Source organism: Xenopus laevis, chromosome 6S (assembly GCF_017654675.1).
Source record: "Xenopus laevis strain J_2021 chromosome 6S, Xenopus_laevis_v10.1, whole genome shotgun sequence".
NCBI classification, from domain to species: domain Eukaryota; kingdom Metazoa; phylum Chordata; class Amphibia; order Anura; family Pipidae; genus Xenopus; species Xenopus laevis.
In genome coordinates, this window is record NC_054382.1 from 83,940,632 (window position 1) to 83,966,377 (window position 25,746).

Here is a 25,746-nt window from a genome sequence, read left to right on the forward strand (position 1 = left end):
CCAGTGATCACTGGCCCAGTGTACAGATTTTTGGGGCATGTGTGCCTGGATCTTCATGCATTCAGACCAACAGTTGCTTAGAAAGGGGGGCTGTGGACAGGGGTGTAACTTCAGAGGAAGCAGACCATGTGGCTGGATGGGGGGCAAGAGATATAGGGGCCCCATGAGGCCCTAACTCATGTACAATTCACTAAATATTGGTAAAACAGGTCAACCTCTAGGTATTTTGCAGCCTAAAAAATAATTTGCTATGGTGCCCAGTTATCTCTGGTTATGCCACTGGCTGTGGATGTAGCCTAGGGGACCCACATCGCATTTATCTACCACTGGGCATGGGAAATGGCAGTGTGGCACCCAGCCCATTGTGAACTAAGATTAGTTTAGGACCTTAGTTGTCATACACAACTTTCTCTAAGGGTGTGTGTAAAAAACATGATAAGAAAAATAACATCTATAATAAAGAGGTTGACAGGATTGTAACTGCCTACTCGTGCGGTCCTGAAAACCCTACACATGTTACACCTTTAAGGGAATTGTTCAGTGTAAAAATAAGAACTGGGAAAATAGATAGGCTGTGCAAAAGAAATAATGTTTCTAATATAGTTAGTTAGCCAAAAATGTAATGTATAAAGGCTGGAGTGACTGGATGTCTAAAGGTGGCCATAGACACACAGATCCGATCGTATGAATCGAGGATTCGTACGATTTTCGGATCGTGTGCCGACATCTTTCGTCCGGCGGAGATCGGTCGTTTGGCACTTACGGCCGAACAATCGGATTACCCCCGATATAGCCATGCCTGTTAATGGCATATCGGGGAAAGATCCGCTCGTTTGGCAACATCGCCAAACGAGCGGATCTTTGCATCTATAGCCACCTTAACATAATAGCCAGAACATTACTTCCTACTTTGCAGCTCTTTTGGTTTCCACCTATGACATGAGGGAGGCCACATGGGCCATAACGGTTTGCTAACTGAGCTGCAAACTCACTGAACACATGTCCCATGTGGCCCCCCTTCAAGTGGCTGACTAACTCAGAGACAGAGAGCTGAAAAGCAGGAAGTAGTGTTCTGGCTACTATGTTACACATCCAGTCACTCCAGTCTTTATACATTACATTATTGGATAACTAACTATATTAGAAACATTTTTATTTTTCACATACAATCTATTAACCCAGTTTTTATTTTTATACTGAACTGTTCCTTTAAACAATATAAGCTGTATGGTCTGATAACTATAAAAAGTAGAAAACAAGATGACCACAGGAGGATGCAATCACTTTCAAGTGAAATTGTTAAAGGAAAACAAAAAACGGCATATAACTTTCTTGGGATCATTATATAAAGCAAAGGGAGGATTTCCCATTTAGCTGGAGTCTGGAAGAAAGTCTTGGCAAGATGGTGCTTAGAAACTCCCAGAGAAGGCAAATGCAAACACTAAAAGGTGTGAGGAGAATACCATAACACAGAATTATAGGAAATTGCTTATAAAAAATATGTGCATGCTTATTTTTATTATGCAAATTTTGAATAACAACCTTAAAAATGTTCACTTTAAATAAGCTGGAATTGAACTTATTACTGACACTGTGAATACAGGCAAACAATTAATGGCAGATGGCTAAACTAAAATAAACCTTAAAGACTGTCTTTAATTACCAAAGCTAGACTGCAAGAAATGTTTTAGAGGTCACTGGAGAAGGTGGGGAAAAAAAAGTATAGTTTTCATCTGGTAAAAACTATGGCGGCAGTAAGTAATGTGATAGGGCTATGGCGACAATATCAGGCCAATGGTTCTTCACCATTAAAGGACTGCTGTGTGTGTCTGGGATGGAAGGGTTTTACCTAATCCTTAGCCACATGGTTTCTACCTGTATTTTTCTGCTGCATGTGGTGGAAAATGAACAAATGTGCACACAGCCTAATACCTACATATTGAATATTTGTATATGGGGGAGTTACCAACAGAGCTTTCCTGCAAAATGTCTCTTTACCCCAAAATGTTATATAGTAGCAAATATAAATATATTACTAATGTGTAAAGGTTAACATGCCAGAGTGTTTGAGCCATCAGTACTTCAATTTTCAGCCTAACAGGCTACAGTGTGAGGCCACTGTAGGGAAAAATAGCTGTGGTACATCATGCTTTTCTAACTAAACCTGTCTATAATGGGCAGAGGTTTATTAAGTGGATCAGAGGGCACAGCTAAGGGATAATATTGGTTGCGTGTCTCCTTTGTTAATGAGCCCCAGTGTCCCATTAGGGGCATTAGGCTCATGACATACTGAAAGTGCCCGAATCCTGCTGAGTTGCCTGTTATTTGTTTTAATAGAATCTACCTGTCACACTAGTGACATCTGGATTTTGGCCCAAAAATACTCAAATGTGCCTTGTGAAAGTGTGTAGTATTAAAAAAAAACACTATCATACAAAAAAACATGGGAAAAATAGTCCATCAAAACAATAGATAGACTGGCCACTGATCCATGGAAATAAAGAGTACCATGCTTTGATATGATCACTGCCAATGGATTACACACAGGACTTCCAATTGCAATTGGTGATGCATAGGTCAATACAACATGGGACGTATAGCATTTATCCAAAATCAGCATTATAATCGTATTAGTAGTAAACATTTGTGGTGGCAACTAGTGATAAGCGACACTTTTCACCAGGCTTCGCCACGAAAAAGATGGCCATAGGCTGCAATGAGTGAAACAAATTGTTGTGCGGCAAAAAATGGATTTGGTGAATTTTTCATCTTTTCAGCTAACTGAAACAGGTCAGATTTGCCCATCACTAGTTGTGGCTAATCAGGATTATGACTTTTCCCTGCAAGTTTGATTTTTTTTCCCCCAGAGATTTTGTACATATTCATTAGAAATCTCAAATGGCTTTATTGCAATTGTATTAAAACTTGGTTACAAATCTAAGCAAATTGGTAAGTCACGACTGGTGTAAAATCACTAAAAAAAAATCTACATTTTTATCTAGCTTGAATATGCGGAGATACAATTCCCGTTGACTTCTACGGTATCATCAGAGGTTTAGGGTGGCTAAATTGTATACATTTTCTTTTAATAGCATCATAGGTGTGGCAAAATGTTGCCAGTGATTTAATTATTATATTGGACGTCACTCATCGTTACTCATCGCAATGCTGAAATAGCCACTGGAACTGATAATCGACTTCCCCTGTGGCAGTTTTGGTTCTGTTGTTTCCATTTCAGCTGCATTACGTGAGTTTCTAAAAACGGTGACTTCAGTCTGCTATATATTAGTAAAATTCATTAGTTCGAGCTGCTGAATCATATTCCAAGCTGAAACAAAGATTTAAACAGTCTGACTTTTTTTATTGAACGTAACAGCTGCAGTAATAAGGAAATGTGTTATTGTCTGCATAGGAAAAAGCACCCCTTGTTACTCACAGCACCAAGCTTTTTTTAATCCTAAATTAGCCTGAACCAGGCTGCTTATGTCTGAAATTTCACAGAAAAGACAAAATATGAACACTATTATGCGTCTTTTTTTATCCTAAATAACAATTGACTACAGATGTTCCTTTAACAATTCTACCAGTTACTCTATTTATAGCTGAAACTTTAAAACTTTTTTATAAAGTTTGTATGAATGTAGGAGTTAGCGACTATATTAGTTACACAACCAAACACAAAATGCAATAATGCAAATAAACCGAGAACTCTGGGATCAACATACAATATAAAGCAAGCACAATGGGTTGTCTCTCTGGAACCAGCACAGACTCGGGCAGTAAACAGTGTGCTAAATGCTGACCTATAGTACTCTGGATTTTCACCTGAACTCTTAAAAACAGTCATAATGGTCTCCTTAAGCAGTTCATTAGATGCATGCTCCAGACTACACTAGATACTGTGCATCCTACAGCATGCATCTTAATTTACTGCTGATTAAACATGCAAGAAAGTGATTTAGGCTTATGTCAGACTAACGTCAGATGCCTGTATTGGTGACCTTGACTCAAACAAGAATTTTTTGAACAGAGGTCCCTCATTCACCACACAGTATGCTCCAGGCTCCAGGAAACCACAAAGGCCACAAAAATATAGTAAAAATACATTAATTCAAGACACCATCCCTATGCCTTATATGTTTCATGCTCAAAAAGAGGCACTTAATCATAGGCGCCTAACCTATAATTAACCTCAGCCTCTTTGCGCCTCAATAAACAGGGATAGAGTTTTGAATAAAAGTTAATTTACCATAGTTATAGTAAATTAACTTTTTTTTACTTTGAGTGCTCATTACCTTAGTTTCATTAGGAACCAACTATAGTGTTTTAGGCTGTGGATATGACTGTGGGTGGAAAATGTAGCACCCAAAATAATAATCATAGAAAATAGAAAGCCCATATACTGTAGACAGTGCACTGGTAGCTATTAAACCTAGGACCTTACTACTGTAAGACAGCAAAAATAACCTCTATGCTGCTGTGCATATTTGTTGCTATTAATTGCTCAAAGTAGCCATGACTCCTTCCAGAATTAGCCTCATCCAAAAACACTAATGAAAAAGTGACCTTTGTTGGTTTGCATTTTATGAAAAATGGATGAAAGCTCAGTGGCTTTAGGAACTCTTAATCATTTTTCAACAATACATGTGCGGCAGATGTCCCGTCAATGTTTTAATCAGCAAGGAAATTTCTTGTAAAGCATGTGTTCTTTCCTAAATCTAACGCTGGTTGGTAGGATGTTATTTTAAAACGTATCTACTTTAGCATATATTATCATCAATTGTATTGACAAATAGTGGCAGTCTAAGCTGATAGTTGAGTAATAATCAGCTATTTTGGTTGTTGGAAGACAAAAATACAAATAGGGTAACCCGTTTGATTACTGCTACAGTTTGTGCATAGTTGATGCAACAAGACCCAAAGAACACCCAGATGCATTAATGAATTGTGACCACGCTGTTGTAGATGTTCCACAGTCTTATATTTTGTCCTGTAAGGCAAAGCTAGGAAGGTTTCATGGTCTGTCTCTGTACATAAACAAATGCTCTTTCTCATGTCATGAAAGATTCCTTTGTTTCTGGCTATGGACCCAATGCCTGTAAACCATGCCCAACCTGCTAAATGGCTGATAGACAGGCAATGGACTGAGCAGTGATCAAAGATTTGGGTAACTGCATGGCAACAATGTACTGAACTGTTTTGATGGGAAGTAGGGTTGGAGTGGGACACCTGCAACTTCCTGCCAGATCATAATCTTGTCCATGCACCTTTTGAAAACACGGACTGACCATATTTTCTCACCTAAGTCTATTGCGGATTTTATGTTCACACCATTATGTCACTAATCAGCTATGCTACATTACACTGTTTAGGAACATTTGAGCCTTTGAAATAAAAGGAATAATAGTTATTTATATTATACAAAAGTCATCTGACATTCAAACAGGACATGCTGCTAGCAACCAGAAAACTGGTGAATAAGTGGAAAAGGGCTTCAAAATATACAAAGTTTCTTCTTGTAACCTTCCTACCCTTCTTCTACTGCAGTATAACGGATAAAATATATATTTCTGTTTTCAGCAATACTCTAGAGAATGAAGACCAGTAGCCCAAAGAAACCTTATCTGTGCAGCCTGATTAACTAGAAACACAACACAAAAGAACATGCTCTAACACAAAATAAGCTTTTTCTACTGCAGTAGATATATAGAGCTTACACATTAGCAGTCTAGTACTAGTCAGAAGCTAAAGTTACTTAGCATAAACCCCCTATTTTCTTCTAGATAATTGCAATATATTTTACTCAAAAAAACCTCATTTATTTATTTTTTTGTAATTATCTTTAAATACAGGAGCACTGCTCTCTTCTTTCTCCTCTTCTCAGCTATGCATCTGCAGACATTTTGTAATGCCATTTCACTCAAACTTTGTCAGGTCACCTGCATGAGCTAAGAGCATATGGTTGCAATTACTTATGTGTAGCAGTTGGTGGTTAAGCTACCTCTGTGGTTATGAATGGCACTTAATGCCTTAAACACACAGTATGAAAAATGCTACAATAGGAGCTATTTCAACTCCCTTGTCTTATTTTTATTAATTCAAAATGGGCATGTTTCGCAGCATTATTTTAGTGCTGTTAATTTATGAGTGCTCCTGTAAGCATCTGGTTAATAAAGAACTTACTGATACAGCAATATAGTCGAATGCCTCAACATCTGTGAAACACTTACCATCGTCCAAGTACAACTGATCCAATTCCTCAGGCTCACGCTTGATCGTTACAGGAATAGGGGCCAAATTATGATTACTGTCCTCATGCAACTCTGGCAGTGACAGTGGTTGACTGTTTGGAGATTCATTTCTCTGAACCTTCTGTTGTTGGTGCGGCAGCTGACCAATTACGGCTGAGTGAGTTGGACTGCAGGGCTGTAAATATGATGGCTCTTGGGTAATAGACGGAACTGGTGAAGAGGGACTGATGGGATATACTGTTTGTTGAAAACCAAGGGGACAGCTACTGCTCTGTTGGAGACTCACCTGCGGCTGCAGCATGATGGGGGATGACTGGTCGGGGGAACTTGGGTGCACAACTATAGATCGTGGCACTTCCTGTATTGTGGGGACACCGCCAGTGGTCTGCTGTAGTCCTAGCTGAATATGCCCTGGATTCGAGATACATTTGTTGTATGCAGAAGCAGACAGGTCATGAAGCTTGGGGCTTGAGTTTGGAGAAGATGACATCACAGTGTTTCTTTGCTGACAGGAAGTGAAGCCAGACACAAGGCACGTACCAGGATCAGGGGGCATCATGATCTGTTGGCTGTAGTATGGCTTCGAGAGTTGGTTTAATCCTTGGCCCATTGGGACACAGGTTTGAGCTGATTCATAATCATCAGTGGGCTCTGTTTTTATAATTGGAACTGTTAGAAGAAGAAAAAAAAATTAAATAAACATGAGTTGCATTTTGGTAAGATCAAGTTGGCTTGTGGCTAGGATACCCCTTGCAAAACAAACAACTTCTTGAATAAGACTCTGTGTGTCTTTTGCCTCGTTCTCCCACCCAATAAAAAAAAAACGTATGAGTCATCAGCATAAGAAAGTCGCAGCTGGTTCTAATATTCAAAGGAACTATTTTCTTTGGAATCTCCTCCAGCCCTAATGTGCTATAAAAATCTATTTGCAAATAGCCATGTTCCTGAAGAAGCTTTGGACCCAAGGGCTCCATGGATTTGGAATAATCAAAGCAAAAATATTAACTTGGATGCAGCATTGCCTGCGCTTCTGCTACCAATGTCTGTACATTTAGCAGAGTCACAGGCAGTCTAAACAGATTCAGCTGATGTAAGAAAGATATACACATGCATGGGTAAACACAGTTGTGGTTTATGATGTCACCAGATCTAGGATGATTAGGATAGCATCCTGTATTATTGAATATGTTTACTTTTACTTTGTTACAGCTACTGAGGGCTATGTGTGATCTCAGAGAAATCTGTATTTAATATAGCCTTCACATCTGGAAGAAATGCTTGGATTTACCATGTTATATACAGGTATACTTTTCATCAAGGGCTTCAACAAATATTTTGTTTTTGTGTTAAATGCTTTGTGGCAGCTCTTTCCAATTATTCAAATGAGTTATCTTCCATTTCTAGGAGACGCTTTTTGAAGTCATTCCCTTTTTAATACTGGCATTGTATATGTAAAGTGCATCACAAATAAGGGATGCACCGAATCCACTATTTTGGATTCAGCCGAATCCCCAAATCCTTTGTGGAATATTCAGCTGAATACCGAACCAAATCCGAATTTGCATATGCAAATTAGCCTGCGGGAAAAGAAAACATGGAAAAAAATTTCCTTGTTTTGTGACAAAAATTCACAGGAAATCCCGCCCTGCCCACAATTTGCATATGCAAATTAGGATTCTGACTTGGTTCGGCCAGGATTCACCCAAACCTTCTGAAAAACTCTGAATCCAGGCCGAATCCCGAACCGAATCCTGTATTCAGTGCATCCCTATTACAAATGCACACTGCTTCATTGCAATCCTATGGCAAAGACTATAGGCCAAAACTGGTAGCATTGCAATGAATAAGGCTAATATCAAATTAAATGTTTGCACAGTCGCTGTGCAAACATACTGAAAACAGTATTGGTCCAAATGCTCATCTTTGTCTGTCAACTTATCCAATATTAATCCATGGGAAACGCTGTGCCTTAAACACACATAGCATGACAGGTGGACCTGCACTCAAAAATGCTCAAACGGGTATTTTGGATCGTGGCTGTTTCCATCTGATGACAGTAGCTGTCAAAACGCCCAGTCTAACATTAACCTAATTTAGTTTTTCATTTCAATATTTTTTTCCACTTGCTTTCACACCACATATATATTTTCATTAAAATGTATATAACTATATATATAATTTTTATCTTAGGCACATATCTATGTTTTGCAATAGAGGAGATGACACATTTCAAATACATAAAGAAGAAATCCACGGCACACAGACTGCTGCAAGCCTTGACAAAGGGGCATGACCCCGAAACGTTGCTCACTTCCGCATTAAACGTGCAAGGGGTTCCTTGCTTGCAGCAGTCTGTGTGCCGTGGATTTCTTCTTTATTGATTCAATTGTGAGGTGGCCGAACCTCTACCACTGAGCACCAGACTTCGCATCTTACACTGGGTGTGCGAGAGCCAGCTTTTGTTCTACATTTCAAATACATACTTTGACAGGATTTTATGTGTCCTCACGTCGAGTGGCATTGTACAAAGTATAAAAATGTTGTGTGGCACATGCCTACAGAATTTATTGCCTTCTTGATTGCAGTTGAATGTACCGATATATCTCCACTCAATGCACAAAGCAACTGAGTCCCAAGCTGGACTATGCATGAAATGGATGGCAGCTTGAAGAAAAATATAGCACCCTTTTGACAAGAGCTTGTTCAGTTAGGCTTATGTAGAAAAGGTACACAAAAGTACCTGATTACGCACCAAGAAACCATGATACTCCAACAAAACATTTCCCAATATCCCATTGCCTCTCAGTGTAATGCTTCCCTCACCTTGTTTCGTTGTGAAGTGATGGATTCTGGGGCTAGAACTCCCATTGCTTCCTAAAGTGAGGGGTGCACAGGTTCTCTGTAAAGCAGAGGGACTTCACGTCCCAGAATCCATCACTTTTCAATGGAAGGCGTTGCATTACTATGCGAATCTAGGAAGGGGGGAGGGACCTGGCAAACAAAGCATCATGGTAGGATGGCACTTGGAGCACTTCGTTTTCCGAAGTCTAAAACTGTTACAAAAGTATCTTAGGGCAGAGACACACAGGCAGATTGGGGGAGATTAGTCACCTGTCGACAAATCTCCTCTTCTTCGGGGCGACTAATCTCCCCAACTTGCCTTCCTTCCGGCCGGCTAGAACGAAAATCGCCCGTGGGATAGCATTTCTCCAAAGTTTCTTTGTGAGACAACTTCGGGCGTCTTCGGAAAACGAAGCGCTCCGAGTGCCATCCCGCCAGCGACTCACAGCTTAAAGGGCAATTCTCCTTCATTAGCAAAACTGTAATAACACATAAAAAACACAGAAATGTGTTCAAACTTTCATAACTTGGCAAATTTTGTAAAATGGACATGGTAAATAGGGGGTGTAGTCACAAAATGGGCATGGTCAAAAAAATTGCTGTGCTCCATGCTGCAAATTTTTTTGTTCCTCTTTCTGCTTCCAAAGCGTTGGGAGGTATGATTCAGTTACATTGAGTAGGAGAAACAACAACCTGCCAGAAAGCAGTTCCATCCAAAAGTGCTGGCTCTTTCTGAAAGCACATGACCAGGCAAATGACCTGAGATAGCTGCCTACACCCCAATATTACAACTAAAAAAATGCACTTGCTGGTTCAGAAATTACATTTATATTGTAGAGTGAATTATTTGCAGGGTAATTTAGAAATAAAAACTACATCATAAAAATCAGGACAGAATCCCTTTAAAGAATAATTTCATAGACCTTTTGTCAGTTGCTGCATAAATGTGGAACTTCAATCATATTAGCATGGCAAAGTTGTTATATGTAACTCTTTGGCAGTTGCTGAACTACAACTTAAATCTTCCTAATAATACTTTTTAAAACAGCCAAAAAGTAACAGGTTGTAGACCTTTGAATTAGGAAGAGCTGGTAAAGCAGTTGGCATGTCTAACACTAAAGATATGCACATACAGCTGTCTTCTTTATAGTATAACAAATCAATTAAGAGCCTTATGCCTGAATGCCAATTCTTCTGAGACCTATTTGTAAAGAATAGCTTTGATCTTAATGTATTGTAGAGCAGAGCATTGATTTATAATTCATTATTACTTTTGATGGGATAAACTCTCATAATAAATAGCAGCCTCCAAGAATTTTGAGGCTCCAAACAAAGGAAACATGTTTGCAAGATATAGACATAGATCATAGATCTTTTATCCAGAATGCTTGGGCCTGGGGCTTTCGGGATAATGGATCTTCCTACCTTAAGTCTACTAGAAAATCATGTAATTATTAAATAAACCCAATATGCTAGTTTTGCTTCCAATAAGGATTAATTATATCTTAGTTTGGATCAAGTACAAGCGACTCTTTTGTTGTTACAGAGAAGAAGGAAATACTTGGATTTGGATTATTTGGATAAAATAAAAGTCTATGGGAGATGGCCTTTCCATAATTCGGAGCTTTCTGGACAATGGGTTTCCAAATAACGGATCCCTATTCCATGTGTTTCTAAAAATAGTGTGTTTCTACTGTATTAAAATAAATGTCTAGAAACCCATAAACTACTTGCACATATTTTTCTTGAATATATTTTCCCTTGACAGTCAGGCCAATTTTGGTCAGGATAAAACAGAAAGTTACTGGCAATGGTAAATTACCCGCCACCTGTAGTAGGTTTATCAGCTGACCTGGAACTGAATGGGCTGCACTTCAAGTGCTTAAAGTAATTTAAATGAATAGTCAAACAGATAATAAAATTGCATCAGGGAACCTGAATTTAGACAAATGACAGGTTGGCAAGTGGCACCCAAATGGTAAAAGACAGAAATCGCAGGGCATCATTTGAAAAAGATTTCTGGGCCCCCTGGGCTGTGCCCACCATAAACCCCACCTACAGGTCCGACCTCCCCACCCCACAGTTCCACCCCCACCACACACTAAAAAAAAAAAAACATTGGTGGCTATGGTTCCCACATTTTAATAAAAAAAATAAAAAAATATTGGTGGTCAGGGCCGCCCCATTGAAAAAAACATTTGTGGTCAGGGCCCCCCCATTAAAAAAAACATTTGTGGTAAGGGCCCCCCATTAAAAAATATTGGTGGCTAGGACCCCACATGGGGGAAAAATTGGTGGTCAGGGCCCTGCCATGTTACACTTACTTCATTAGTGTGGCCCACCTGCTGTCAGTGAGCTGCCAACTACAGAAGGGAGGAGTGAAGCACAGGTGGCTGCATCTTCTTCCAGTGACAGCATTTTCTTCTCTTATTGGTCACAGAATTTCAAAACTGGTAAAGCTGCATGGTGATTGGATGAGCTGGAGGAGAAGTTCAAACCTCAGCTATCCAATCCCTGAGCAGCTCAACCGGGACTTAAACTCAGTGACCAATAAGTAATGGACAGAGGATACCTCCCCTTGTGCTCCTGTCCTGCCTTCACGAATTCAGCAGCTCTCAGAAAGCAGGGCTAGGCTAATCAAGAAAGTGAGGCGTGGCCGGGCCCCCCTTACTCTCGGGGCCCCCTACAACTCTCCCCCCTGATGGCTGCCCTGAATGCGTTTATTTAATGTTTACATGATTTTCTAGTAGACTTAAGGTATGGAGATCCAAATTACAGTAAGATTCATTATCTGGAAAACCCCAGGTCCCAAGCATTCTGGATAACAGATCTCATACATGTATAACTAAAAAATATGTTTTTTTTATAATTAACAGTAGACGCAACATATTTTTAGTATAAGCACTATTTATTTTGCTTATGCCAATTTAAAGTAAAAAGTAATGTGATTTAACTTTTTTCTACAAACCATGTATCATTTTTTAAACTACCGCTCATTATTTAGCAACTTGATTATAGCATTTCAACCAATGAAAGGTTCTCTAAGACACACTTGTATTTAATCAATTAGCTAAATCTCATTAGGAACCATCAGAGCTTTACCACATCCACTCACTCTAATAAAGTTAAGCATTACAGTCTATCAGGTCTAGGATAATTTGGTCCTTAGTAATCTCCGGGTAAACAAAACCAATCTACAGATATTTTAGTTTGTAAAAACCTACCAAAATATAGATAATAATTAGAAGTGATACTAAATAGCTATATAATACACAAAAGCCATGAATATCTTGTAAATTATATCCTTATAAACGGTGAGTAGTGATGTCATCAGTTATAAACGGTGAGTAGTGATGTAATTTCTGTCACATGACTCATGTGTATTAATAAAGTACCCCCAGTTGTAAAATATGAGGATATTATAAGTTACCTCGGAGTTCCATGACCTGTATAAAAACACTCGGCCTTCGGCCTCGTGTTTTTATATGGTCATGAAACTCCTCGGTAACTTATAATATCCTTATATTTTACAAGAGGGGGTACTTTATTCACTATATATACACCAGCTACAGCAGACCCAGAAATACCAAGCTTTTTTGATGCCCCTCTTGTGATTTTATAATGATTGTTGTGCATGTGTGCTAATAAGAAATCCTCATTGTCCACAATGGGAAGTGTTTTGTGACATTTTGTCACTTCCCATTTTCTGTGACAATGTCCTCAGGCAATCGCTTGGTGTGCCATTACCCATAAAGCTGCAGTTTACTTTAACAATAAAATAATGCCCCTGCAGTGGCATAACTACCGGGGGTGCGATTGGGCCAGGGCCCGCACCCCCTCAAGGCCTCCGGCAGCTCGCACGCCACTCTCTCCTTAGGGAAATGCGGCCGTTTTTGGCCGTACGGAGGGGGGCGGGGCCTTGCTGCACGTCCCGTGCCAGGGCCCGCCCCCCTCTAGTTACGTCTCTGTGCCCCTGTGCTTAGACTGACAGCAAATCAGTTCTTACTAAAAGATAACCAGGCATAACAGAATAACATTGTAATATAGTGAATAAAATACCCCCTATTGTAAAATATAAGGATATTATAAGTCATGAGGCGTTCCATGACCACATAAAAGCACAAGGCTGAAGGCCGATTGCTTTTATACAGTCATGGAACTCTGAGGTTAGTTCTTATTTCCTCATATTTTCCAACAAGGGGTAATTTATTTATTATAATACACAAGTTTCAGTGAGTCATGTGACAGAAATGACATCAGAACTCACCGTTTATAACTGATGACATCAGAACTCACCGTTTATAAGGATATAATTTACAAGATATTCATGGATTTTGTTCATTATATAAGTTAAAGTGGACCTGTCACCCAGACACAAAAAGCTGTATAATAAAAGTCCTTTTCAAATTAAACATGAAAACCGATTTCTATTTTTTATTAAAGCATCCATAGCTGTTATAAGCTCATTTAAACATCTCAGCTGTCAATTAAATATTGTCTGCCCCTCCTCTATGCCCAGGGCATAGAGGCGGGGCAGACAATTTCTTTCACTTTCCATTTAGCACTTCCTAGAAATCGCTGCTCTCCCCACATTCCCCCATTCTCTTTACCATTTAATTGTGTAGCCAGGACATGGGGATGGACATCAGGCCCCCCATTCTGGTGCACAAACAAGATACTGAGATGATACAAGGCTTGTCTTAATAACAGTGTCCACAAAATGGCTCCTGCCTAATTACTATAATTATGAGTTCTCAGACTGAAGGAAACAAGATCCAAATAATTTATATAGTTTAATTAAAGTTAATTTTGCTTGACTAATGTGATAAAATAGGATTATGAATATTTTTTTGGGTGACAGGTCCCCTTTAATTACCACATTTTTCTTGTTTTATGCTACAGGTGTAGGATCTATTATCAAGAACACTTGGGGCCAGGATATTTCCTCATAAGGGATCATTCTGTAATTTGGATCACCATATCAGGATTGTTTCGCCAACAATATGAATTCATGAAGCTAATTTACCATCAAGTAAAATATACTGTTTTATTATTACAGAGAAAAAAGAAATCATTAAAAAAAATTAGAATGACTTGCTAATAATGGACTCTGTGGGAACCGGCCTTCCCATAATTCAGAGCTTTCTGGATAACAGGTGTCCATATAAGGGATCCCATTCATGGGTATTATTTCCCTATTAAATATACAACGTTATGCTTTTAAGTGAATATCCCTTTAATAGCAATAATGATGTGCAAGTAGACTCCATCTAAGTAATGCTAACTATTTCCTATAACAATCTGTGATATTAGGGTGTGCACATGCCCGCCCACCTACAGAACTATAAATAGAGGGCCTGCGTTCTCATGTCCCCTATGTTTATGGAAAATAATTTGCATTACATGCATGAGGGGGATGACCCCTCTAAACTGGAAATTCTAGCACAGCTCTCCAGATTAATTTGTATTATGTGAAATGTTTCAGGTATCTGACTTTCCACTGCCGATATTGCAGTAATGTGGTTAAAGGCTTATTAAAAGGAAATAAAGGGGGAAAAAAAGGAAAATAAATTCTCAGTGGTAGCTTTCATGCAGGATCCATGCTGAATACATAAGCCAAGGCAAATATAATTATTTGTATTTCTCTAAACATCTTGATGAAGAATGATGATTATATACAAAACCTACACAATTCTATGGGTCCATATTCCTAAACTAGCACAGATAAATGACTTGTTAAAGGCTGGAGAACTGCAGGCTATACACTCCTGCTGTTACACCCAGCCTAAGTAGACAATGTCTATAAATTTGATGTATTTGAATTATGTCTCAGCAAATCTATGATTATATGATATAGTTAGATCTCAGGGAAGGAAAAAAACATATTCTTAGCATGATAACTTGCCTTCCATGTGCTGGAAAGATTATATTTCTCCCCTTCCACATATGGCTTCCTATGTTCTATTTAATCACTGACTTGAATATATGACCTGTTTCATATCCTAATTTTAAGAGTAATTTAAGGCTACGTAATCACAACAAAAGTATGGATTACGTACCCTTAAAATATTTGTTTATCTTAAGATTTTGATAACCACATCTGCATCCTGCTCTAGAATTTCACATGTTAATAGAATTACAAATCAGGATGGAAACATCATCCTATTAGGTGTCTCAATTCCTGTCATTTTTGATTAATAATATGTGCTCAGAAAAAGACCACATATTGATTTTAAATTAAGTTGGGTCTAATATGGTTGCTACTTTCTTGAATATCTTGATCCACCAAAGAATGTCAGAGCATAGTAAGCTCATGGTAAATAATTAGTCTGTGTATGAATGTGTTTAAAAAAAGAAAGATGTAATGTTATATACTGTATTGGTACACCAAGTAGTAATGAGTAAATTATGCAACAAAAAGAATCTGTGATTGATATCAGAGGCCCAAAATGTATTGGAGTCAACTATGATCCAATAATTGGTATATTCCTTATTTCAATTAGTATTGTCTGTTATAGCAAAGCATTTCCCCTTACTACAGGAATTTATGGAGATTCAGTATGGGGAAACAATTTTTGGGACTAGAAAGCAACAATGCATTACAGCAGGCGGCCCCAACCTTTTTCACCCGTGAGCAACATTCAGATGTAAAAAGAGTTGGGGAGCAACACAAGCATGAAAAATGTTCCTGGGTGGTGCCAAATAAGGGTTGTGATTGGCTATTGGTAGCCCCTATGTGGACTGGCAGTCTACAGGAGACTCTGTTTGACAGTACACCTGGTTTTTATACAACCAAAACCACTGAGAGCAACATCAAAGAGGTTAAGGAGCAACATGTTGCTCACAAGCTACTGGTTGGGGATCACTGCATTAGAGGGATTTTTATGGCAACAAAAAATCTCGCCAATCTTCATTTTACCCAAATGGGAGTTTGAAACAAAGAAAAACTTCAGCATGTAAAAGCTGGTGACATTTTTTTTATTTCAAAAGTGTGTTTGGGTAAAATGATGAAGATCGCTGAGTTTTTTGTTGGTACAAAAACCTATGTGATTAGTAAACTCACGCAGGCTTTCTTTAAAGATTGCATGTGCCAAAATTGGCTCCTTAGTATTAGTTGCTGGAAACAATGGTCAATGTTCAGAAAAAGTAGTTTTTAATGAATTGAAAAGAATGTGACTGCATATGACGAAGTGCATAAAAATTAAAAGAAATTCCCCAAAAAAGCAATGTTTAGGGATGTTTTTATTGATTTAATTTCATATATGAGTGTATGAAATAACCATACTTTTCCACCTTCTAAAGGAACAGTTCAGTGTAAAAATAAAAACTGGATAAATAGATTGTATTTGCAAAATAAAAAATGTTTCTAATATAGTTAGTTAGCCAAAAATGTAACGTATAAAGGCTGGAGTGACTGGATGTCTAACATAACAGAACATAACCCAACTTCCTCCTTTTTAACTCTGAGTTAGTCAGCGACTTGAAGGGGAGCCACATGGGACATAACGGTTCAGTGAATCTGCAATCCTTAGCATTCAGCTCAGATTCAAAAGCAAAAGTTATGACCCATGTGTCGTCCCCCCTCAAGTCTCTGATTGGTTACTTCCTGGTAACCAATCAGTGGAAACCAAGAGAGCTGCAAAGCAGGAAGTAGTGTTCTGGCTATTATGTTACATATCCAGTCACTCCAGCCTTTATACATTACATTTCTGGCTAACTAACTATATTAGAAACATTTTTTTATTTTGCACAGCCTATCCATTTACCCAGTTTTTTTTACACTGAACAATTCCTTTAAAAATGTGAACAAAAACCTCCCAAGGTCCACTTCAGACAACTTCTCCTTTTGGTTCTACTATCCATTATTGAGGACATGTAAGTTTGGATACCCTATACCAAAAATGAAAAAGCTTGCTTAGCAGAGCTATGTACCTAAAGGCTGTTTTATTTCTAAAAATGCTTCAAGTGGAATTAAAATGAATCATGTCAAACTGTTCAGCTGGAGCAGCCAACAAATGAGGGTGTGGGCCTGAAATGCCAAAGTACAAAGGACCTATTCAGAATGCTTTCCCTGCCTTTGAGCCAGTCTGAAGATTTTGGGTAAATATGGAAGTTATTGAGGGAAAAAAAAGAAAGAAATGTGAAACTTACAAGTGAAGTGCAGAAGTGGAGCCAAAGAAACAGTTGCAGGTGTTTGCTCTTTATTGGGACCAACTTAGAACATTAATAGCCTTAGAGAGCAATTTCATCAGGAAAGACCTCTTATAGCTTTATTGTTGTTTTCATAACACATTACACAGCATGTGATTTAGAGCAGGGCTGTGTTAAAAACTTTCTGAAGAAACTGTGCCCAATAAATATTCAGAAACAGATGCACTAAGTTGTCAAGAATTCTGTGAATAATATTAAATACTGAAACGGCAAAGATCAGCACCAAAACTGCTCAGTTTCAAACTGTGCTTGTTTTAAAATGCTGTTATTTAATTTCATAGTACAGGAATAGAACCTGTTATCCAAAATGCTTGGGACCTAGGGTTTTCTGGATAACTGATCTTTCCGTAATTTGGATCTTCATACCTTAAGTCTACTAGAAAACCATTTAAACAATTCATAATTGTACATAAAGATGAATTATATCTAAGTTTGGATCAAGTACAAGGTACAGTTTCATTATTACAAAGAGAAAGGAAATTGTTTTTAAAAACACAGATTATTTAATTATAATGAAGTCTATGGTACTTCAGAGCCATCTGGATAACGTGTTTCAGGATAATGGATCCCATACCTGTATCTAAATATTTGAGGAACGAAGTGAAGGAAGACTACTTCATAGTTATGCATTCAGGTTACTAATACCATGGTTTTTTATCTACCATTTACTAAATGGGGAAAAAGAATAAATAGGGAAGAGTTCCTGTATATAGTTATAAAATTCATATTTCATGAGGTACTGTATTATTTCAAACTGGTTTAACATTCAATTCATACAATGATGCACAAATGTACTAAGTTATATTAATACTATGTTACCAAAAAAAGGTAAGATGAGATGATTTGAATTGGGCTTGGATGTAATTGTTCCTCCCTACTGTACCCGAAAGCAGAATACAACTTCTAGAAACTTTCCACTACCAGCAGAAAGAGGAGACTCACCAGCCTTTCTGAAAAAGCCAAGTTCTTTCTTACCTATTTGCTTGTGTGTCAATAGAAGAACAAATGTGTAGCAATAGCCCTCAAGGGATGAAAATTATCTGTACTAGGCAACAATTATCATACGTCATGTATAATTAGTTAAGTGCCTGGGTTGGCTTTACAGACAGTATGAAGAGATACAATAGGCTTTATTTTGTTTGTTCTATTATTAAATCATAAGAGGATTATGGCAATTGAAGTTATTGTATATATAATGGAGGAAAGTAGCTGTATCCATATGAAAGACAAAACTAGAGCATTTGTGATTAATGTTTAAGTCTATGATAAGGCCTTGTCGCAGGTAGACTATTACAGTGACTCCCACAGATAAATATGAACAGGTAAGAACAGTTGCCAGATACAGCACTTTAAAAAAAAGGGGGGAAATGGTGCAACCAACCTGTATGAGCACTACTGAAGTGAAACAATTTTTATAATGCAAGTATGAAAAATGAGGATATACTCACAGTTCGCCTCAGTCCAAGGCCGCGTACATGTAAAGTAAAGGCCAAAAAATGTGAGTTCCTCCAAAAATTAAATAGGCACAAAAGTACAATTTGTTTTTAATTTAGGACATATTAGGACATGGCCTAACGCGTTTCATGCCTATTAGGGCACTTACTCATAGGCTATTAGACACAGCACTTTACCTGAGGGTGGCTATTTAATATCAAGAGTCAAACTCTCTTTTTTTCTCTACACTACCTAGGGGGTAGAGGCTCAACATGTTACATTTGTGTGCTTAGCATTAGCTTTGACAGCACCGCCCAATATTTAACTCGCATGCTCCTAAAATTGGCTGATACCTAATAAACTTTGTGTTCTCAAAATTTTCATATTCTGTATTTCCTTTTGACAGACTACTTGCAAATATACCATTCCAGTTTTAAAACCACAGTGAGAAAAAAACATCACAGAGGAAAAATGCTTAAGTCAAGCAGGCTTTATAGCTACAGCTGAAACAAATGCTCAGTATAAAAAAAATTATAAAGAAATCCTGGATCCTTCATGTACATTTAAAAATTAAATAAGAACATGCTTTACATTTTACATCAGAAGTATTTGTTTTACTATTAACCATTCCCTATTGCCTTTCTGTGACCTAACCTAATTAAATTCCCAACAAAATCTAGCAAAGTTGTATTATTGGGGTTTCCTAAACAGTCAAATATCATCACAAAGTAACCAGGATGGATGTATAAAGTAATAAAATACAGGTATGGGATCCATTATCCGGAAAACCATTATCCAGAAAGATCCGAATTATGGAAAGGCTGGCTCCCGTAGACTCCATTTTTTCCAAATTTTTAAAAATGATTTCCTAATATAAAATTAATTAAAGCAAAACCAGCCTATTTGGTTTATTTAATGTTTACATGATTTTCTAGTAGATGTAAGGTATGAAGAGCCAAATTACAGAAAGATCCATTATCTGGAAATCCCCAGGTCCCAAGCATTCTGGATAACAGGTCCCATACCTGTATAGATAACACAGATATGTATATATATATATACTGTATATATTAAACGCAATGTTTTGTTTAAACAGGTTAAATAAACCCAACAGACCCAATATTTTTGCTTCCAGTAAGGATCAATTATATCTTGGTTTTGATCAAGTACAAGCTACTGTTTTATTATTTCAGAGAAAAAGAAAATCATTTTTAATAATTTAAAATTTTTGGATAAAATGGAAACTATGGGAGACAGCCCTTCCATAATTCGATGCATTCTGGATAACAGGTTTCTGGATGGATAATAGATCCCATACCCGTATAAATGTTGTTCAAAGTGGCAACTTGCTCACTCACTGCAGTCAGAGCTCCTCACTAAATCTTACAGAAGTCACAAAGTTCAAATAGAAAACTCCCAGACAAATGAACAATTCACTTTGTTTACTGAAGTCTTTCAGAAATAAATATCAAGGGCCATTATCTGTTCGCCAAATTTTTATAATATCTAGGGTTTGCATAAGGTAGCCAACATAAATCATTAGTCTTGCTTCAGCAGGTGACTTGACAATTTTATTTTCTTGTATTTGGGACCTCCAAATATTGACAAGGAGACATTGTGCAAAAGGTAACTATGGCAACACACATTTACTTTATTATGGGTCAATAACTTATATATTTTTCTAAATCTCAATGAAAAATTACTTCCAGTCCATATTGGCTTTATATCCATTCCCTGCAGTCACACACTTATGGTTAATGCTACACGGGGACTGATTTCAGTATTTGAAAAAGCACAAGCCAAGAATCAGCCCTAACTCTGGCATTAGCATTATTCTTTGCCTCCACTCAGAACCATTGCATCAGTCTGGGAGCAGGAATGGCAGATATCGGTGTGAAAATGCAAGCTCAAGTGTTTCCATGCTGAAGTCCACCACCTAAGAGTTTTGGTTCTGACTCCCCAAACTTTGGAGTGTTACTCAACAACAATGGGCTCCTCAAAGCAACTGAAGATCTAAAAAAAGGAGCTAACTGATAAATACAAAGCAGGGTAAGACTATAAAAAAAAATGCAAAACACTTTTAGCTCACAATTTTCACTGTTCATATTGGCTATTATAGGGAACCGAGGGAGTAACTACAAGATCTGGAAGACCGAGAAGACCTTGAGAGAAAACTGTCAGTATGCTGTACAGGCAAATACAAACCCTTATATGACTGCAAAGGACCTGCAGGATAGTTTGGCCGAGTGGTGTTGCACTGTTCCTTAGTGAATGGTTGCTTGCATTAACATGATTTGCATAGAAGAGTCATCAGAACGAAGTCTTACCTGCGATCTCATCACAAATGTCAACATCTGAGGTATGCAAAAGAGCATCTAAAGCCTCAGGCCTTGTGGAAACAAGGACTGATGAAGCCAAAATAAAACTATCGCCAAAGGTTTGCTTAGAGGCAAAAAAGGAGTAGAATCAGCGCTGGATTTCAATGTGGGGCGCCCATAGGCCGCGCAGTCCAACCAGGCGGCCGCGCGGTCCTAGCGCCCACCTCACCTCCCCGTCCCCATAGTGCGGCTGGGCGGCATGCCGCCCCTATTTTTTTGCCGCCCTAGGCCCGGGCCTATGCGGCCTTGCCGCCAGGCCCGGATTTCTGGGAAGGCCACCTAGGCCCGGGCCTAGGGTGGCAGGATTTTAGGGGGGCGGCATGCTGCCCAACCACACCCACATTGGTTCAAAAACACTGGGGATGCGCAGGAGATACAATCTCCATGAAAATTTGCATGAATAAAGGTTAGGGGACAGGGGGGGACAAACGGCAGTGGCCTAGGGGCGCCCGCCATGTAAATCCGGCCCTGCTTGCCGCAAATCCGGGCCTGAGTAGAATCTAATTAAAAGAACAACCAGCATGGGGGTGGATCATTATGCTTTGAGGATGTGTGGCAGCCAGTGGCACCAGAAATGTTGTTTGTATAGAGCAGTGATCTCCAACCAGTGGCTTGCAAGCAACAAGTGTATAGGCAACTGCTTGGATGTTACTCCAAATAGCCTCAAAGCAGGTGCTTATTTTTGAATACATGGCTTGAAGGCAAGGTTTAGATGCAAAAAACAATGTGTACTGCCAAACCAAGCCTTCTGTAGGCTGCCTGTTCACAAAGGGGCTACTAAATAGCCAATCACAGTCTATATTTGGCACCCCAGAAACTTTTTGCATGCTTGCGTCCCCAGGAACTTTTTGCATGCTTGTACCGCTCTCCCAATATTTTCAAATTCAAATTTGGCTCATGGGTAAAAAAGGTTGGTGATCCATGGTGTAGAGCAGTGATCCCCAACCAGTAGCTCGTGAGCAACATGTTGCTCACCAACCCCTTGGATGTTGCTCTCAATGGCCTCAAAGCAGGAGCTTATTTTTCAATTCCAGGCTTGGAAGCAAGTTTTAATTGCATAAAAAATAAGTATACTGCCAAGTAGAGTCTCCTGTTGGCTGCCTGTCCACATAGGGGCCACCAATTAGCCAATCACAGCCCTTATTTGGCACTGCATGGGACTTTTTCATGCTTGTGTTGCTCCCCAACTCTTTTTACATTTGAATGTGGCTCATGGGTAAAAAAGGTTGGGGATCCCTGGTGTAGAGGAAAGAATGGATTCCACTTAATATCAGGAAATTCTGGATTCCAATGTGAAACAATCAGCCAGAAGTTGAAGCTGAGAAGAGGATAGCTCCTACACCAACCTAAACATACTGTACTTTAAAAGCCACCATGAGCTACTTGACAAAAAACACATTCTGCTGACCTAAACAACATTGACAAATCTGTAGGAAAATCCTAGACATGTAGGCCGACCAAAGAAGATCTTGGATCTTCCATGCAGTGATCTACAAGGAAGAGTGGGCTAATATCGCAACAACAAGAACTGAAAGACGTAGCTAGGAGGTGTCAATAAAGGATGACTTACTAGGGTGTCCAAACTTGTGCACATTCTACAAGTATCACTATTTTCTTTGTTTCTATGTTTCTATGTCAGACACCATTGCACAAAGTTTACCATTTACAGAGTTCAAATACTATTAATACTAGTAATGCTAATATTCTCAGTCACCCTTTACAGATACAGTATATCATCATGGCACATATGCACAAAGGGACTGGTATTTCTTTTCCCCCATCTGTGATTCTAATGAACATATGTAGTAGTCTCTCTCTGGCCTCCCACACACTGCAGTGCAATGCAAGAATTTGTGAATATAATATATATATATATATAAAGAGAGAGAGAGAGAGAGAGAGAGAGAGAGAGAGAGAGAGAAAGAGAGAGAGAGAGAGAGAGAGAGAGAGAGAGAGAGAGAGAGAGATTATAAACTACATCTATTATCTATTTACTGTAAAATGAAAAGAGGGACATTTATTTTGAAATATATTCTTTCCTTATTATTTTTTGAACATGCTCTTAACTGTTAAGTGATTACTTAATTGCTTTTGCAGATATCTGTCTTGTCATATTTCCAATGTGGATACAATAGAATGATTATCATGTGCATGTCTACTTCTGATAACCACAACTGCATGGGAAAAGGGGGGGGGGAGAAAAATATAATTATCATATCTGCAGATTTAAAGAATATTTAGCTGTTCCCTAAACTTGCTTTGATTTCATTGTATTGTATTCCACATATAGTAAAGTCCCCTTATATATATTATGTGCAGGGTCTCAGAACTAATGAAGTCATATCAGTCCTACTTAAGAATTGTTTCAAATTATATCTTTTCTGTGATGCTTACGTCAATATTTGACCACAGGATGTATTTCAAAAAGCCACCATATACCATTTGTAGGTTACGTTGCACACCACTAATGTATTATGTTAGATAGGGAAGGTGAGAATAAAGGTATGTTCACTGGCTAACGTTCATTATGAAAGGGTTCTTGTTATTCATGTGTGATGGAATTCTTAAAAGATAAATTTAGGTCTCAGGAAGGAAGTTGTGTGGGCAGAATGATGACTGAGATCTGTATTGCTCACCATTTTCAGCAACAAAGTGCATTCACTTTTCATATATAAATAGTCAACAACTTGTATACCACAACTTAGTGATTTTTTTCATAGTTTGTTTTTAAAACAAAAACAAAAGATTAGCTAGTCTTTTCTGAAACTTAGTCTTGTTTCAATTTGAAACAGTAAATGGGGGCATAACGTAATTTATTACCAATTGTCTGACTGTCTTTATTAGTGTTAAACCCAGTGCAAAACAGGCTTGGTACACCCAATTATTTATATAAAGAAGAATGTTATGGCCTGTGGCCCTTCAGTTATTATTACATAATTACATAGTTAAATTGGGTTGAAAAAAGACAAAGTCCATCAAGTTCAACCCCTCCAAATAAAACCCAGTATCCTTACATAAATTATATATACCCATATCTATACTTACTATAGAATTAAGTATCACAATAGCCTTTGATATTATGCTTGTCCAAGAAACCATCCAAGCCATTCTTAAAAGCATTAACAGAATCAGCCATCACAACATCCGGCAGTGCATTCCACAACCTCACTGTCCTGACTGTGAAGAACCCCCTACGTTGCTTCAAATGAAAGTTCTTTTCTTCTAGTCTGAAGGGGTGGCCTCTGGTACGGTGATCCACTTAATGGGTAAAAAGGTCCCCTGCTATTTTTCTATCATGTCCTCTAATGTACTTGTAAAGAGTAATCATGTCCTCACTCAAGCGTCTATTTTCTAGAGAAAACAACCCCAACCTTGACAACCTTGACAGTCTAACCCCATAATTTAAGTCTTCCATCCCTCTAACCAGTTTAGTTGCACCAGTTTTAGAGTTTTGGATGGCCCCACTAACCTGTTTTACTAAAAAAAACACAATGCATGCAAGGGCAATTGTAAAAACAAGCATAAAAATAATAGTATTGTATTATTAATAGCATGAATGAACTGATATTATTTACTGTATATAACTGCATGGTAATTTGCTGTATGGCAATGATTTAAACAGCGATGTACCTTACGGCTAAACACTTTCATACATTACATACTGGATGAGTGGCAAAGGTAAGTGAAACACCTTCCGACCACCAGTTAATGACTACTATGCTAAGGTACAATAGTTTATTTTAAAGGAACCTCACAGCCTTACATTTACAAAAGCAAATACAAACATCAGTTCCCTAACAGGTCAGTCTAGCTGCTGATTGTTTTCTATCCTACATTGCTGTGTACTAAGTGCCACCGTCTACCCTGCACAGCCTGGGAAAGGAGGCAGCAGAAAGTGGAGCAGATGGGAGGGACTAGTTGGGTTTTTTGAGCTGAAACACTCCTTTTTTTAAACACATTCCCTCAATATTTAAAATAGTATAATACACATTCTTATTTTATGTCCCTTTTAAGTTAATTGTTAGTATGTTATAGAATGACTATTCTTAGCAGCTTCTAAATTGGTCTTTATTTTTATAGGTTGTGAATTATTTGCTTTCCTCTTCTACTCTATTGCAACTTTATATTACTTATCTTTCTATTTAGTCAACCTACTATTCATATTGTCAGGGTCAGACTGGGGGGGTCAGGGCCCACCAGGGCTGCCACATCATAGCCCCCGCACCCCCCCAAGGGCCCCCCACCCCAGTCGCAGGATTCGCTCCCCAGCAAAATCCTCCTCTGCCCTCTCCCGCCCCCCTCACATCGCTTACCTAATTCGCGCTAATTTGCGGGGGTGCCCAGTGGGTGGAGTGGGCAGGGCATGTTGGCGGTTCAGGTGGGGCAAGTGGGCTGTACAGGCGGGACAAGTGGCGGAGCAGGCCGGGCAAGCAGGTGGAGGAGGTTACACTGAGTGGCATGGGTCTGGGCTGGCAGGGCCCACCTGGTTTTTTCCCAGCGTCCTGCCGGCCCAGTCTGACACTGCATATTGCAGTCTGTCTTTAAGCCTCTGCCAGTTTGATAGGAGTAAATTAGACCTAAGCTAATATGTAGAGCCAAGTATGTTTGCAACAATTTATCCGCAAGTTTGC

General features: G+C 38.6%; 1 protein-coding gene across 4 annotated transcripts in view; it reads right to left on the reverse strand.

The window, feature by feature from the left end:
- nfatc1.S (nuclear factor of activated T cells 1 S homeolog) overlaps positions 1–25,746 on the reverse strand; it is a 139,399-nt gene that overhangs the window by 36,506 nt on the left and 77,147 nt on the right. For 2 of the 4 annotated variants that reach the window (XM_018223583.2, XM_018223584.2), the window contains exon 9: positions 6,231–6,920. In XM_018223583.2, the coding sequence (XP_018079072.2) occupies positions 6,231–6,920 (690 nt within the window). The remainder of the gene's footprint in view (positions 1–6,230; positions 6,921–25,746) is intronic. The other 2 variants (XM_041567773.1, XM_018223585.2) reach the window with 2 other exon arrangements.